Below are 17,811 nucleotides of genomic sequence, written 5' to 3' on the forward strand. Positions count from 1 at the left end.
TAATCATACAGTAAATGATATTCAATCATTATTGTTGTTGATAGCATCTACTATTATATAAGTTTATTAAAACTGCTGGGACACTTAAGTAAAGAGAACTGGACCGGAACCACAACCAAAACCTTTATTCTGAAGCGAACTTTATTCGACTCCCGACAAAGACTGCCGTACAATCTTGATTTGTGACTGTAATTTGCAGTATCTATATAGATATTTACATTTAAATAAAATATATCATAAGTGCTTCGATATATGTATTTATTTAGCAAATATTGTAATAAAAATGCTGCTGTGTTAAATTTAATCAGGCATCTGTTTAGCCGTGCTACTTTCTCAACACAGGTTGATGGACCCCTAATGGCTCAACAGCAGCACGAGTGATTATCTGTGGTCAGTGAAATAAACTTATCTCAAGTCTTAGTTTTATTGTGGTATTTGTATTTAAGCTGAGTAAACGATTTTGTGCAATGTGGTTAATCGCTGATAATTATGGCTGCGTACAGCCAAGCTTATGCACACTGATATAAACATCAAATCAAACGTGCAAATGTGTTTACAGCGTGTATATATATATATATATATATAGCCTACATGCTTACATAAAACAGATCTGCTGCTGTATATCATTAAATGAACTGATTTTAAATCGATATGCATTTGAAATGTTGTTCTTGTGAAGTTCTAGTTAAACGTACAATCGATATGTAAAAAGCTGGAGAAAACTGTCACGATCAAACATTGCATATTTTGTTTGGTGTAATTTCACATTTCCCTTCTTCTATTTATTATATCGATTTTGTTTTTGTGAATAGCCTTACTAAAGAATTATGAAGATAATGATGATGTTTATTATTTATTCTAAAAATGTACATTTTAATAATATGAAATGTGAAATCCTTTTTGCTTTGTTTTTCTTCCAGTTCTTTTTTTTTTCTTTAACAATTGAAGAATGAAATCGAAAAAGCAAAAAAGGCAAGGCGATTTCCAGAAAATTCAGCTAAAGGTTGGCAAAAAGAAGCCAAAAGCAGACAATGCAACAGATGTCAGCTTCAGATCAAAAGCTATCCATTTACCAGAGCAGCTAAAGCATGCGGATTCAGGGCCGACAACGCACAGACATCTTGACATTAAGGTACATAAAACACACAATGTCACACTTTCCACTGACCCCTGTCTTTTCATGGTTTATTATAGGGGTGTAAAAATGCATCAATATGGATCAATGCATCAATCAAATGAATAACAGTGTGATGTATCAGTGCAACATAATATTCTTAAGATGCACCTTTATTTTGACACATCTGCATTAACAGTTGCACAACAATTTTTTCCACTCTCTCAGGATCTGTTGTCCAAGCTACACCACATCAACAGTAACATAAAGCAGGGAGCTCTGGTGGGTTTGCGGGAGTTGCTGTCAGCTCAGCCTACTCTGATTGAGCTGCATGCATCAGCGGTGCTTTCTGAGGTGGCGGCACTCTTCACCGACAAAGATGGCTCTGTGCGAGCAGCTGCAGTGCGTCTGCTGCGTTTCATCGCTCAATGCATCTCCGCTGAACGCGTGGCTCCCTTCTTCCCCCTGCTCAGTGCCCACCTCACTTGTGCCATGACTCACATCTCAGAAGCAATCCAGGAAGATTCTCTCCGGGTCCTGGATGTGCTGCTGGAGCACTATCCTGGACTTCTTTCTCAGAGGCATACGGTTCTTCTGACAAATTTTCTAGAGCTCATTTCCCAAAAGCGAAAAGCTGGAACGGGGCAGGATAAATCCGGGAAAGGGGGCTTTGCTCTGACTATCAGCACTAGTCGCTCTATAACAGCACAGCAATGGAGACTCACTGTACTGCTCAGGTATTGCATTCCAAAAAAAAGCAATCTCCCCATTCTTTCTGTGTAGTTTGCCATCTTATTATTTATTAATAATTTGGGTATTCGTTCAGGTTGGGGAGTTTTCTGCAGGCAGTTGTTGAGGAAAGACCTCTGGAGGAAGGTGTGACCAGCATGATTGGCCTTGGAATGTGGGCTGGAGAGAAAGGCTCGGTGAGACCTGTAGATGTGAATTGGGAGGAGCATGTCTTTGGCAAGGGCAGGATCCAAGTGTTTGAAAATTCTGGAGCCGTTCCCACCCCACACTCCACTTATCGGCTGAGGTATGTTTAATTGTTGCAGCAAATGAGTGCAGACTCATTTCTCTTTCCATTATCAATATGTCCTTCATATAGACAGACTGAATATTGCATGAAAGTTATTTGTTTATATCAGAGGTGCCACAACCCACAAAAAAAAAAAAATCAATTTCTAATTTATCTTTTAGTTTTAGTGATTAAATTGTTTTATTTTTGCATTTAATTTAAATGCACTTTGAGATGCTATTCTTTATTCTTAGTCAACAGACAATAATGATGATATTTAGGGAGTGGCACAGAGGCAAGCATTATGTTTAAGAAAATTGTTTTACAAAGTCAGTATTGTTTATGCATATTCACTGTAATGTAAGGTTTGTTGTACAGTAAAATGGCATATTGAAAAGTAATTTTTAATATTATATTTAAATTTAAAAATGAAAGGAATCAGGATTAACCACTTTCTCTTTAGTAAAATTCCTTATAGTTAAAGTTTTGATGTAATGCGACTTTTTTTTGGCCCATCACTCTCAATCAAGTTTGATTTTGGCTTTGTGTAGTAAAAAGTTTGGGTAGCTCTGGTTTATATAGTTAAGTATAAATTTCTATAGCTAGCTATATGTTTTTGTATAGAACAGGGCTGATTAGAATACCAAAAATGTGTCTTCAGTACAATACCAGCATCTGGTAACTTATTAAATGGATAATTTGGCAACAGTCTCATGTGACTAGTGAAATGAAACTAGAGCAGGCAGTAGATTCAACAATTCAATCTCATAATTTTTTTGTATTAAATGGGTTAATGTTGGTGAACAGTGTGATAAATAAATGGTTCAGTTAATTTAAAATCATATAACAGAAAAACTTCTTCAAAGAAAGAATTTATGACCTCAGCTAACTGATGAAACCACATATTTGGTCATACAAAATATCTATTAAATTTTAAATAATTGTTGCAAATGTTTATTTGCGACAGTGATTTGTCACGTCTGCACTAATTTAGCAAATAACATTTAGAGAACATTCTGCATTTGGCAGACACTTTTATCCAAAGTGACGTACATTGCATTCAAGATATATCCTTTTTCGTTTGCTCCATTCTCTGCTGTTTGAACTAGAGGAGCTAATTTAACAGCTCTTGTTATGTTGGTTTTGTGCAGGCCAGACTCTAAGGCAGGGGCTGGAATGAATAAGGAACTCTGCTCGGCTGAGACGGTGCAGGGCTTTGCAGGAACCTTGGTGCCTCTGCTGCTGGAGATCTGGGTGGAGGCGGCAGGTGGAGATCAGGTGCAGACAAACAGCGGCCACCTGCTCTCAGCAGAGGCCATGGCTCTTATGTTCCAGATCCTCACCATACTGCAGTTACTGAGAAGACTTACCCCGCAGAGAGACCAACAGGACATACTGGTACATACATTTAAAATGTTATATAGCCACATAAGCCACACATAAATATCACATAAACCCTGTTTCTGCTGTACCGTGCAGGATGCCTGGTTCCGGAATTCATACCTGACAGATTTCAAACACCACTTCATGAAAAACTTCCCCTATGGCCTGCTGGAGGTGGCAAGACACAAGAAAAAAGCTGATGGAAAGAAGTGAGCAAAAAGTCCAAATGTTTTATCAAAGGAAACCGAGAGTGTTTTGGTATATGTAAATTAATAAACCACATTTCATTTTTGTGATTCTATAAGTTTCAAGAACTGTATGTTCTTGAATATTAATTTACATTTAAATTGATGTGTTTTTAGAGTTTTAAATTCAGTTTTTGTATTTTATTTAAGGCATGTCACATTTTATAAACGAAACAAACAAATACCCCCTCTATCCCCCTATCCCTTTTATATCAGCTGAACAAAAAGTGTAAAATAATAACACAATAAAAATTATATACATTATATGTTAGTTACTACTATTACTACTAATATTTATTGAAATCATTTTAATCCTACAGCCCCCTTGGAAGCTTTCTAATGCAAAAGCGACTGAGAACTACTGATCTATAAGTAAGGGGTAATTATCTCTCTATTTTTGTCTTTAGGATTAGGCAGCAGGTAGCAGCTGGAACAGTTGCTGGTGGCAATGTGGAACCACTGGCCCTAAACGTGACATTGTGCCAAGTTATGGTGACACTCAGTCTTAGAGGCCAGGATCACGTAGAAGCCGAAGATGCTGACTGGCTCGGACCAATCCGGATATTTATTAGGGATACTTTGTCCAATGGGGGCAAGCTGAGCTCAAAGCACCTGGCAGCCTTACTGGAGGTGGTGTGGAGGATGATTGTCACCCAGCGCAGCCGCGGTGAGGCCTGTTTTCTTTATGCCAGACAATTTTTTGTTTTGTTTTTTAATAAAGGTCTGCTAAATTTAAAAAGTGCATATGTGTGTGTGTTTTCAGTGGTGACAGACGATCTCCTGCAGGCTGTGTTTGTGCAGTACCAGCAGAGGAACCTGGCTGTGAACGTCCGCACTTTGCTGCTGCGCTTTTTCAGTCAGCTCTACATTCAAGAGCATCAGAACCATCCTCATATTGCCCGGTAGGTGCCCACCAACCATTTGTCTGGCCCTGAACAGTCTCATTTTTTCCAGCATCAGTGTTTTCTGACCTTTCTAGTTATGTTATTTATATACACGCACTACCATTCAGATTGAGGTCAATATATGATTTTTTACAAGAAATTAATCATTTTATTCAGCAAGGATACATTAAATTGATGAAAAGTGACCAGAATAAAAACAAGAAATGTCTCTTGAGCACTAAATCATATGTCTGAAAGATCATGTGACACTAAAGACTGGAGTAATGGCAGCTTAAAACCATCAACCATCATAGGAATAAGTTACATTTCAAAATGTATTACCATAAAATAGAAAACAGGTATTTTAAATTCAATTTAATTGTAATTTTTTACAATATTACTGTTTTTAATGTTTTTGTTTTACAATATAAATGTTTATATTATGGCTGTCAGTTTAACGTGTTAACTTAATTAGTTAAAAATAACTAACGATTAAAATATTTTAACGAAGTTCACACACTGGCCCCGCCCCAGTGTTTCCCAGATGTTTCTCAAATTATCTTCTTTTATGTTTCATAGTTTATGTTAGGCCGTTGTAGCCTAACGTTTATGTGCAATAAATGTTATGTTGAATCAAATAAAATATTTCTTTCTAAAGCTACAATTCGTAAAGTTTACTCAATACTTTCTCATTTAACACAAAAGTAGCCTTAAATAATATTTTGGGGGTATTTGCACATTTCGCCAAATGTAATTTGTGATTAATTAATTGACACATCATGTAATTAGTTAGACTGAAAATTTTAATCGACTGACAGCCCTAGTTTATATACTCTTTTAGTGTGTATTTTTAGTTGTCTTAGAATTTTTCCATTTTTTCCATGTGTCTAGGTTTGTTGTGAAATGAATTGTATTTAAGTGAACTGAAGACTCCCCCAGATTCTTTTTATTATTTGAGTCTAGAAATGCACCTTGTGACAATACGAGGAGTCTGAAGTCTCCCTCTCTTTCAGGAGCAGGATTCTGGCACGTTGGCTGGCGTCACTGCCGGTGCAGTTGGTTCAGCTGGGCAGCAGGAATCCTCAGCTCTCAGCACAACTGCTGGAGACGATCCATCCAGCTGCCGCAAGGGGCAATAAAGACCTTTTGCAGAGTCTTCAGAAAAATGCCTGCTGTATTTATGGTAAGAATATATCCTCTCAAGCAGCTGTTTAAAATACTGTCTCACTACTATAACGTGTGTGTGTGTGCATAAGAGAGGCTTGTGTAAGGGATCGGGCGGTAGTCAAGGGTGAGCATTAGAGTGGTGGCGTCTCCGGTTCTGAGTGTGATATAAGCTCTCTGTAGTTTTGTGTTTCGGGAGCACAGCGCTCCCTTTGTATGAGTTAGCACTCATGACATCAGCAGCGTGCGTCAGCAGCTAATAATGTCTGTCTATCTGTGATCACTGACAGGACAAACCTCTTTCTCTCTTGCTTTTTTCCCCTCCCTCTCTTTCTCACAGACATTCATTCTTTCACTGTTGAGTTTTAGCAGATACGTGAATCTGTCACTAGGGGGAGCTCTTTCCTTTCTCAAGTTTCACAATTAGAACGAATAATCTCAAAAAAGAGGAATTTCTAAGGGAAAAATTCTACATTTTTAAAATAGCAGTAGTTTTCTATTTATTATTATATTTAATGGAAAAAGTGGTTAGCATTTGAAGATTTAAAAAATGTCCAAGTTGAGCAGAGCTATTATATTAACATTTCTCTGTTTGTGTTCATCTGTGTGATTATATATTATATGTATGTCTCACGTTGTAGATCCACAGGAGGGCTGTGTGGTGGTGTTGCCTGTGGAGTCCCAGAAGAGGCTGGTTCAGATTCTCCATTTCCTGCCAGCGTTTCCCGCAGAGCTTCTGGCATGTCTCAGTCAGGTCTGCAACACTGGGAGAGTGTCGGCTAGCCTGGCCACCATGCTAATACGCACCATACACCTGAGGTATGAAGGTTATGACACATCACCGTGCACTAATGCAGTCCTAAAGTCTGCTTCCAGTGTTCCGCTCTGGGGCATCAGAGATCTAGTTTCCCATGGGGTTCAGGGCCTGGGTGTAAAAAGTCAGGGAAAAAAGAACCGTGTGTGGTATTGTTACAACACATTAACTTTTTTTTTTTTTTTTTTTTTAACCTAGTAAGCTTAGGGCAGCAGTCTTTAAAGGCAACATCCTAACCTAAAAGATAACTTGAAAATAAGGGGACTAATATATATATATATATATATATATATATATATATATATAGTCAGGCCCTACTTCACATAATACTTTCTAAAATGTAAAAATACGTGCATTGGTGTATGTTTGACCGAGACCCTGGAGGGGGAGTATCTGTCTGCATCTGACTGATATGTTTAAAATGTGACTCTGTTTTCTACAACTGCCGAGAGGAGACAGCAGTCTCAGAGTTTTCACTGATAATAGAATCAAACAATTTAACCAATCAGAGACAGCCAAGCGCTGTGCGGCACGATCAGAGGATGGCCAATTCTCCCACTTAACTCTGATTCGCCGTGACCACTAGTCATTAACCGTGATTGGCCGTAATGTGGTGGAACAGAGCCCACGAGTCACTGCGCAGTGAAGCCGAGGTCATACCGCAGTAAGTTGAAGAGTTATTGCTGACTTGAGCATACACAACACTTAGTATTTTTCACAGTTTTGGACAAGAAGGTTTTCAGAATTTTTGTTTATAGTGAGTGTCTACAGGAGAGGAGAAGGGATGGGCATTTTGAGAAGTGTTGTTGTTGAATAATTTAATATATAAATAAGTAATTGATTTAAACGAAATAAAGGCAAAATATGCACCAAAAAGAGAAAAAAGTTAATAGAAACAGATATGAATTACAAATATATTGTTTTCTTCATAAACATTACGTCAAGTTTCAGCTTCAGCTGCTAAGGACTTGCTCGGATTGAGTGGGGAAGGTCATTCCACAGTTAAGGTAAAAGTCCATGAAAGTGATTTTGTGCCTCTTTGGGATGGCAGAATGCAAGCTTCTGGAGGGCACATAAGTCTGAAATAGTGAATTTCAGTAAAGGGGTGCAGAGCCAGTGGTTTTGTAGGCAAACATCAGTAGCTTGAATTTTATGCAGTGTGATATGTTTTAATAAACTGTTGTCTCATCACCGTTGTTATTGTTAACTAAAACTATTCAAAAAATGTTTTGTTCATTGAAATAATGATGGAATAAAATATTAGATAAAAAACCTCAACTTTAAAAATGAGAAATGCTGCCTTAGCCAGTGACTGAAATTAAATTAGTTAAAATGCTAAAACACAATTTGAAATAAAAAATAAATAAAATAACTAATTTGAATGACAAAAGTACATAACAAAATAACTAAAAGTTAAGCTTGCAAATTAGGGGACTAATATAGTCAGGCACTACTTCACATAATACTTGCTAAAATGGAAAAATATGTGCATTAATCTGCCCATTGTTCCGGTTGTGTGTTCACGGTGTGTGTGTGTTCACTGCTGTGTGTGTGTACTTTGGATGGGTTAAATGCAAAGCAAAAATTCCGAGTATGGGTAACCATACTTGGCCACATGTCACGTCACTTTCACTTTTTTTCACTTTTAAACTAAAATTAAAATGAAAATCTAAAAATTAAAGCTAATACAAAATATCAATAAATACTATAATAGAATATAAATAATACTAAAATAACACATACAAATGACATACAAAATTCATGTCAATATAAAAGCTCTGAATTTATAATTATAAAAAGCAAATTTTTGTCATTTTATATGTTCATATTTAGAAAAACAAATGGTCAAAGTCTCACGAGGATTAGTATGATAAGCATCCAAGTTTGAATATTTTATTATACTAGTTGAGTTGTTGCAGGATGAGTAATCAACATTCTGTTACTTGTTCATGGATGATTGACAGAATACTCTTCTGTGAGTTCCTCTGCATGCTGAGGGCCTTAGGGTGTGTGCCTGCGTGTGTGTCTTTGTGACATGCTGTGTCCCCATTGCTTTTCTTATGGTCACTAGCCTAAAGCCACTCTTTTATTTGTGGTTTCCCCTCAAATCCTAATGGGAGCAATGTTTGAGAACTCACTGAGTGTGTGACTTTGAGTCCCCAAGTGACGTGTGTGAGTGTATCTTGGATACACTGCCTTTCCTCTGGTCTCTCTGTTTGTTCATAAGAACAAGACTTGGCTAAATGTGTTCGAACACCTACAGAGGGCAGTATTACTCTTTTGATGAGACATGGAAAAATTATTAAGTTCCCTGCTCAGAGTCGCACCAAAATTCCAAAACAAATGCTACGGCAAGTGAATTCACACCGACTGCACTTTTGAAAAAAAATTTGGCCCCGTGACAGGATTCCTGCACGACAAGTGAAGCATCACTTAAGGCCGCTTCTGTTCATGGCAGAACTGCGTGACATGCCGTTAAGAGAGCCAATCCTCAGAACAACATGAACCGAACATTCTGTCCTTCACCAGAATTTATCTTTGATCACATCAGTGAAACAACTAACTCTTAAAGAGTTTGGAATGGTGGCCATCGGGTTCAGAAAGTGTTGCTAAACTTAGACAAGAATGGTTAATAGTATAGCGATAGAATGTGAGTGTGGTTGGCACACAGAAAGACACAATGAACAGTAGAATTTTTTTCTTGGTGCATCTTTCCGTATGTGTGTGTGTGTGTGTGTGTGTCTGGCTTCTTTTTACTAATGGGTTGATGGGAAATGAGCCAATCAGTATGTATTAAGGAAGTCCAGCACATGCTCATTCCACAATCATAAAAGAAATGAAATCAAAACAAGTAAAAGATCAGATATTCATTCACTTTATTGGCCTCGAGACTGATCCACATCTATAAGGGAGAATCATAAGACTGTGTGGATTGTCCTTGAATAGCTTTAACACAGGCACACACAGAGAGACACACACACACTGGTTCTCTCTGATTTCTTTCTCAGAAATGAGTGAGTATAAAATGGTCACTTCTGACAATATCTTGGCATCAAGTTCCCATTGAAGCCTTGAACACACATATAGAAGCACAGCAACACATGGAGCCTTTAACTGTTACGAACCAGCTGAGAAAATGTCTAAAAAAAGCTGCTGGTATTTCATTTGGCAACATTTCATAGTTTAAAGGTGCTATGTGTAATTATTTTGATGTTAAAATATTTTTTTTTATATCTCCGCTTGATGCGAAGAAACAATTAATAGTTTGGCTTCCTTGTAGAGTAGAAAAATGTACCTTTTCCTGCCCCCACTTGCTAGTTCTGTTCAGTGCTGCTAAATTATGTACTTCAACTTTGTTTATATAAATATATATAAATATATTTATGTAGTTTTATATATATTTTTTAATGCATTTAAATGTACACTACCGTTCAAAGATTTAAGTGTTTTTAATATACATCTCTTATCACCAAGACTGCATTTATATGATCAAAAATATAGTAAAGTACAGTAATTGTTTTTTATTTGAATATAATGTAATTTATTCCTGTGATGTCAAAACTTAATTTTCAACAGACATTAATCCAGACTTGATCCTTCAGAAATCATTCTAAAATGATAATTTGCTGCCCAAGAAATACTACTACTTATTAATGATAGTAGTTGTTTTTGTTTAACGAATAAAAAGTTCAAAAGAACAGCTTTTATTTAAAATACAAACCTTTTGTAACAATGTCAACACTTTTACTGTCACTTTTGGTCGATTTAATGCATCCATCAGAATAAAAGTTTTTTTTATATTCCAATATTAATATTCTAGATAAATATGGGATATTTAAAATCTGTTTTGTCTAAAACAACCCCCTAAAATCATCCTTTCAAAAAAGATGTATGTATTTATTTAACTTTTTATTTATGGAAAGCATGTACTACTGGGTTGAAGTGTAGTTTGATTCAATGGGTGGAGTTTTAAGGAGTTAAAGGTGGAGTTATTATGCAAAAAAATAACCTCTGGGGGTTCATGGAATGTCTTAAAATCTTAAGTTAAGTGTTGTCTGTCATATTGTAAGGATGACCTCAGCGTTTCCTTAATACTGTGAGTGTTCTCATTCGCTGAAGGTGAGCATGTTTGTGGCGGGAGGTTGATTTCAAAGGAAATGAAGGAGCTCAGATGGCCAGTATTTTTAGACTGACATTCTCACCACACACACACACTCAAGTACAGTGTGAGATGTGTAACGGGAGAGCGGATCAGTGTCGGACCACTGCACAGTAATGCATGTGTGCTTCCCCGCAGGTCTCCTCTGAGTGGCTGGTTGAGCAGTTCACAGGATGTGCCGGTGAAAGATGTAGATTACCTCAGTTTCTTTTTCACTACACTAACAGGTGCGCACACACACATCACATTCAATGATATGAGAACTGACAGCATACTCGATATTGATAAAACAGTATTCCCATGATCCTGTGCTTCAGGTTTCTCTTCTGAGATGCTGCGGGCCCTGCAGGACACCGATGAAGATGGCCTGTTGCCCTCCTCCACACTCTCGCCCCTCAGCGTATTCGCTACCACCCTGGAGCAGTTCCTTCACCATTGGGATGTAGTGGAGGTGATTTTCTCTCTCTCTCTCTTTTATCTGCCAGTCTCTTTCTCCACCTTCAGTCGCTCCAACAACTTGTGTTATGTCAGTTGTTCTGCTGTCAATCTCTGGCGTATGTTTCTAATCCTGTTGTCATCCGCTCTGTCCCCTGTGAGCATCTCTGGCCTCTCTCATCTGCTCTGTCAGTTAGTCTGGCTTGTGTCAATCATTTAGTTGCTCTAGTGTCAGTCCGCTCATCTGTCTGCTGTTGGTTAGATGCATTTGCATTACATATATAATATACCAGGCGCAGTGCAAATTACGTAGTCACACATAAGCAGAGCCGATGCTCATCAGGTGTGGAGGATGTACGCAAAATAGTTTTAAGACATGCTTTTTTTGGGCGTTAAATAAAGGTGCAAATACCAGTAATTTGATGAGCGCAAATGTTAGTAAATCACGTTGCGTGATTCATTTTAATACTCTCCTCCCATAAATTTTGCTTCTGAAAGGGAAGCTCCTACAAATCCATATTCAATAAGGCCAGATGCAAAAATAACTGTCCATGACTTTTCAGCGCTAATTCCTCACTGCGGGTCTTTAGTAAATCCTGATAGTACTATTTTAATGTCAAAAGACAGTTTGCGCTGGTGCAAGCTGTTAGTAAATATGGACCAAAATCATCGAAAAAAACATCATCATTGAAAAATCATTAAAAAGTGCTTTTGTTTTATTTTGCAGAGTACTTACAGTGCTTTTTTTTTTTCTTGTAAGAGGCTGTCAAAATTTAATTTAATTTGCAAAATTAATTCAATTTTGAACATATTTCCCAAAACCATTGCATTTATTCTATTCTCTTGCAAAAACTTGTAACTTCAAGCCAAGAAAATCTTTAGGCAGATGGCATGGTAAATTGAATTAATATTAGTGTTTATTTTTATAATTAAAACACTAAATTAATGTGTTACAATTACAGCATTACAGGAGAAAAACTCTTGAGACTTGTGGACTGTTTTGAATTAAATGTGAAAACGAGACGAACATTAAAGGGATAGTTAACCTAAAAATGAAAATTCTCATTAAGGTAGTAAGGACATCATTAAAACAGTCCATGTGGCATCAGTGGTTATATATATCAGATATATATATATCAGTCATACTGTTCACCTTAATCACACCCGTCGTTTTTCATGCCAATCGTGTGCAATTTTTAACTTCTACCAAGAAGCAGGTGTTCACTTGATTCACTGCAGGACCACTTGTGTTGTTATTCAACGCACAAGTGTGTTTTAGTTTCCCCCCGGAGACGGCCAGTTCGTTGAGCAGGGGAAGGTTTATCACATCGCACCGGTGTAGGTGTCTCCATATTTCAATAAGGGCTGGTTATCAGAGCGCTCCTGGCTAAAGCAAATGCTAATGCCAGCCAACGGACACCATCACTGCCTGACATTTTACACGGAAATTAAAACCCAACAAAACCACACCCTCAGGCCAGGGGCTGACTCTCACTGCCCCCCTCCCTTTACTACACACACACAGCTAATTCCTCTATGCAATTTTCTCTGGACTTTCATTTTTTGTGTCCAAGTCAATCAGACGGTAAAGGTGTAGAGGGACGGCTGGCATCACCGTTGATACGGTAATGAGGAGTGACGGGGGAGATGATGCCAGCAGGTGAAGCTGATGGAGAATAATGGGCCTTAATGAGGAAAAGAGCCTGTTTCCCTCCTCACATTCATATGCGCAAGAAACACTTTCTCTCAACTTAATCACTTAACATATGCTTAATTAGAAATTACATTTAAAAAAAACTGGCTGTACAAAAACACATTTCGCACTTTGGCTAAATGAAACTTTTGATAAGTTAATTGCACTTTCAACCTTGAAAAAAGATATTAAATGATATTGAAAAATAATATTAAAAATAATGGAGATATAAAATTGTGTGTGTGTATTTATATTCTCTCTCTCTCTCTCTCTCTCTCTCTCTCTCTATATATATATATATATATATATATTAGTACAAGTTAATTGCATATATATTTATGTATGTATGTAGCTATTACAATTTCTTTTTATATTCTAGATTTTTTATATTATACATTAACTTAGCTGGAATATGTTAACAAGTAAATAAGAACAATTTAATTTTATTATTATTCTTATTAAAGTAATTGTTAGCGCCTTTTTTTACAGCTCTGCTGAGAAATCCTAATGTGCTAAAACATAAAAATGTGCTAAAAAGTGTCCTAATCCTATTGGGATTTTGCATCACACTCATAAAGAAAATTGTCACTTACTGTTTTTCAGATATATAGCTTGATAATTAGCATCAAATTAAGTTTGAGTGGGGTGTGTGTGTGTGTGTGTGTGTGTGTGTGTGTGTGTGTGTGTGTGTACAGGTTTATATATCTTGGTGGGGACCTGAATACACACAGACTCATTTGGACTCGTGTCACGGTGGGGACCTAAATTGAGGTCCCCATGAGTACAAAAGCTTATAAATCATACAGAATGAGTTTTTTTGAGAAAGTAAAAATGCACAAAGTTTCCTGTAAGGGGTAGGTTTAGGTGTAGGGCAATATACGGTTTGTACAGTATAAAAACCATTACACCTATGGAAAGTCCCTACAAGGATAGCTGACCAGACTGTGTGTGTGTGTGTGTGTGTGTGTGTGTGAGTGAGAGAGAGAGCAAGAACGCATGGCTGCTGGGGGTCCATTCCTTTATTGCCAATCAGGCGTCTCTAATCTAAAGCATGCGTAATGTGTTCTTAACACTGTTAGCCTGATTAATGTCTGATAATAACCTGCTCTGAATGACATTCCACTCCGCCTTCATCTGTTTAATCTAATCTGCTCTAATGCTATTAGCACTATTAGATTTTTCTCACACACACATACGCTCACACACTTATTTATTGTTTGTGCTCATAAAATATCAGTTCAGAGAGTGGCAGGGCATCGCTAATCTGTCCAGTGTCAACTTCCATTACGACAGCCCGGCCGTCCATAGTGGCGAGGTACAACCCTTTGAGCCTGTCACTGTATACGGGTGTGTGTGGTGCTATAGGATTCTTTGTTCTCTGCAGACTTCTCTTTTGTCTGGGACCAGGGATTTATTTTTGACTCACCTAAACCGTGTGTGTGTCAGATGTTAAGATGTTGTGATGTATAATTCAAAGCTTCTTTGTAGAATGAGATAGGAAAAAGTCTCATCTCTCTCTCAGCTTTCAGTCTGTAAAATGACTCTTCTCTCAAGATGACTTATGTTCCTAAAATCTGTTTGGTCTTTTTGCCTAACCCTTGGCTTGATTTTGATAAATGTTTGGTTCAATGCAGAAATTAATTTCAGACTATTTTGTAGATGTACACACAGGCATGAGGAATGACAAGTTACGGTTTATAATTTGATAATTCTATCTTTAATGCCTGTATGTTCTGTCTCATATATTTGTTTAAATGTCTATCTTATAAATTTATAATTCTATGGTTAATTACAAATTTGTAATTGAATATTTATTTTATATTTTCATATAATTTTAAAAGAAATGTATAATTTCTGTTTACAATCAAGATATATTTCACTTTTTATTTTAATAAAACATTCTTTAGAATAAAATGTGAAAATATACACTGTAAATACAAATGTGAAATTATAATTTATTTAATATGACTTCATATTTTTATAATGTGTATATATAAGAATATTTTTAAACTTAGAATTGTAATAAAATATATTCAAATTATAAATAAAAGTAATAAATTGTAAAATATATACTATGTGAAAGACAAAGTTTAAAGTTGCCATGAAATTAAAATGGTCTATTTATTTATTTATTCTGGAATGCTGCAGTCATTATCATAAATGATTTATCCGTGCATATCATCATCATTTTCAAAAGTAAAAAAAACAAACACGTGCCTAATTAGCTTGCAACACCCACTTTCTATGATCCAATCAATACCTCGTGGACAAAATAAATTTTTCATTCAATAACAATTTTTGTTTCATGTGACACAAACACTCCATTGATGCAGCATTTCATGTAGACAGAACCAAAGCAGCATCAGAGCTGCCTCTGGGTTGTACTATATTTATGAAACATTGCACATTTATGCAGAATTTGGAGGCACTCATAGCGGCATTAACTCATAACCGTTTCTGCACTGCACTGTTTGTAGGAGGTGTGCCACTGCCTGGACACTCTAGGATCTCACGCACAGTGTTTTGATGTGATACAGAATGCCATCATTAAGAATCTGGTGAGTGAACGTGTTTTTCTGCTGAATGTTTTGCATATAGAGTAGGCAGTGGAGCCAGACACTGCTTGCGGTGACATTCTCTTCATCTCTTTGTAGTGTGGACTCGTGGTGGTGCCAGACTGTGTTTGTGCAGCGATTTTAAGGTGTGTTCCCCGGTTGCTGGATGTCAACTTCCTGCCCAGCGACACACTCCTCCACTTCCTGTCTGACTGTTGCTTGAGCATGCTCAGTCTGCTGCTACAACTGGAGCAGAGCGCCCGCAAGAGGTGTGCTCACAAACACGCACACCTACACACTCACAAATATTTGCATAGAGTAACATTTATACACCACAGAGCGTACACAAAGAAAGACTGCTCGATAATACAGCAGAGAGAAGTTAGAAACAAGACTTGGGAAAGTCCAAAAAGGGCATTCTCATGAAGAAAGCAAATTAAAGAATTCTAATAAAGTTTTGATGTACCTAAAATTCCTAAAAAATAAAGTTTGTGTCAGGAAACTATTCATACAGCAACATTTTTAGTTTCTTTTTCTTCAACATTTCTCAATACTTAAGCCACTTTTTCAAATCACTTTTTTAACACGATTTACTGACTTTCAGCTTGGCATGGCAGTAAATTTCACATCCAAAATGCACAAAAACTACCAAAACATTTCACACATCATTCAAATGAAGTAATTCTTCCATGACACTAGCAAAGGTTGTTAACCAACAAACACACTGCCACCCAGAAAACACTGACCTATAAACAATAACATGCAATGTTCTGTAAAATTTCGTTACAAAACAAGAATCATGTCTCTACTGTTTAGAATTCACTGCAGTATATGTTACATGGTCCATGTTTACATTACAGTACAAACTTATTACTAAGTTTCCCCTTTTGTGTAGATAGTAATAAAATTGAAAGACTAACACGTAGTTATTCAGCTACCTCTAACTGGAAATTTTTAGATTTGAAATATTCCAATACGGTATTGCTGTAGAAATGTAGCAAATTGCTGTCTTATAGAGTTTTATGTTTGAACTTAAGTGTCACAGTTTTTTTAAAAGAATATGTAAATATGTGCAGATCAGCCTGTTGGTACAGAGGTATGTTGATTGTTGAATATGAAAAGAATTCACGTAATTTGAAATATGTAGTCACTGAATGTATTTTGTGCAAAAGCAATGGAAAATGATCTACAGGTGTGCTCACTTTGTGAAGAGTTTTGAAAAAGTGATCAAAGAATTGAGAAATGGTGAAAAGTCAATTTTTTTGTTTCTGTAATATATGAGAAGTCAGTTAACAATAATTATATAATATTATTTATTAATATCAACAAGTTATATTAATTAATTACATTTTGCCACCATATTTCACACAGCATAGCACATAGTTTTAGTTACAAACTGGGGCTTATGATTAAAGAAATAGGTGATCCGTGATCTTGAGTTGTCCAAACAAAATATGTAGTTGCCAACACTTACATTTGTCTGTCTCACCTTCAGGGATGCTGTGTGGGAGGCATGTTTTGCCGCGTTGAGCACGGTACCGAGGCTGCTGCGACTGGTCTTGCAGTCTTTACGTGTGTGTGACCTTTGTGAGGAGGAGCTCCCCGTGTTGGCACAGATCTTGTCATTACTTCTTCAGCATACTCAATTACGCAACCACATGATGGCAAACGCCAGTCTACTGCAACACATCATACAGGACTTAACGGTACACATACGGCTCCTCAAGAAACTAATATGCTTAGGACTATCCATTTCAGCTTTGCTTTAACAGATAAAGCTAGCGTTATGTTTAACTAACCTTAAAATTTATTTTATAATACTATGGCCTGGTTTCACAGACAGGGCTTAGACTAAACCAGGATTAGGTCATAGTTCAATTAGGACATTTAAGTAATTTTTTTTATAAATAAAAGAACATTATTGGTGTCCATCTTAAGACAAAACAAAGGCATTGATCTATTTTAAGATCAATTAGTGCAAGTTTCTTTCAGTCGAAACGGCTCAGACTTACATTTTAGTCTGGGACTAGGCTTAAGCCTTGTCTGTGAAACTTGGGGAATGTCTCTTGAAACTGAGCTGCCGATACTGTCTTGACTGCTGTGCTTCTGTTTTTACAGCATTTCTATGGTGGAGAGACTCGAGAGCAGTGGCTGACTGACTTGCTGTACTGCTACAGCGTGACTCTGTCTGGTCACCGGGCCAACATGGGCATGAGAGACATCTATTAATCGCTGACCATTACAGTGTTCATTGCTACAATATTTTTTTGTTCTTGCATTTTCTGAGTCCAGTTATTTTGTAGAAAATGAAGAAAATAAACCTTGTGATAATGAGTTGATTAGGCTC

General features: G+C 36.9%; 1 protein-coding gene across 1 annotated transcript; it reads left to right on the top strand.

Moving 5' to 3' along the window:
- Positions 1-151: 151 nt before the first annotated feature.
- On the top strand, positions 152-17,797 carry tex10 (testis expressed 10). Its single transcript, XM_058747890.1, has 16 exons — positions 152-390; positions 921-1,132; positions 1,343-1,851; positions 1,941-2,150; positions 3,284-3,530; positions 3,612-3,724; positions 4,168-4,427; positions 4,524-4,662; positions 5,658-5,827; positions 6,450-6,627; positions 10,920-11,008; positions 11,099-11,232; positions 15,387-15,467; positions 15,564-15,733; positions 16,960-17,170; positions 17,583-17,797. The coding sequence occupies exons 2-16, from the start codon at positions 950-952 to the stop codon at positions 17,691-17,693; spliced, it is 2,805 nt and encodes a 934-aa protein (XP_058603873.1). The 5' UTR covers positions 152-390; positions 921-949; the 3' UTR covers positions 17,694-17,797.
- Positions 17,798-17,811: the final 14 nt, after the last annotated feature.

This window comes from Onychostoma macrolepis, chromosome 16 (genome assembly GCF_012432095.1).
Source record: "Onychostoma macrolepis isolate SWU-2019 chromosome 16, ASM1243209v1, whole genome shotgun sequence".
Classification (NCBI taxonomy): domain Eukaryota; kingdom Metazoa; phylum Chordata; class Actinopteri; order Cypriniformes; family Cyprinidae; genus Onychostoma; species Onychostoma macrolepis.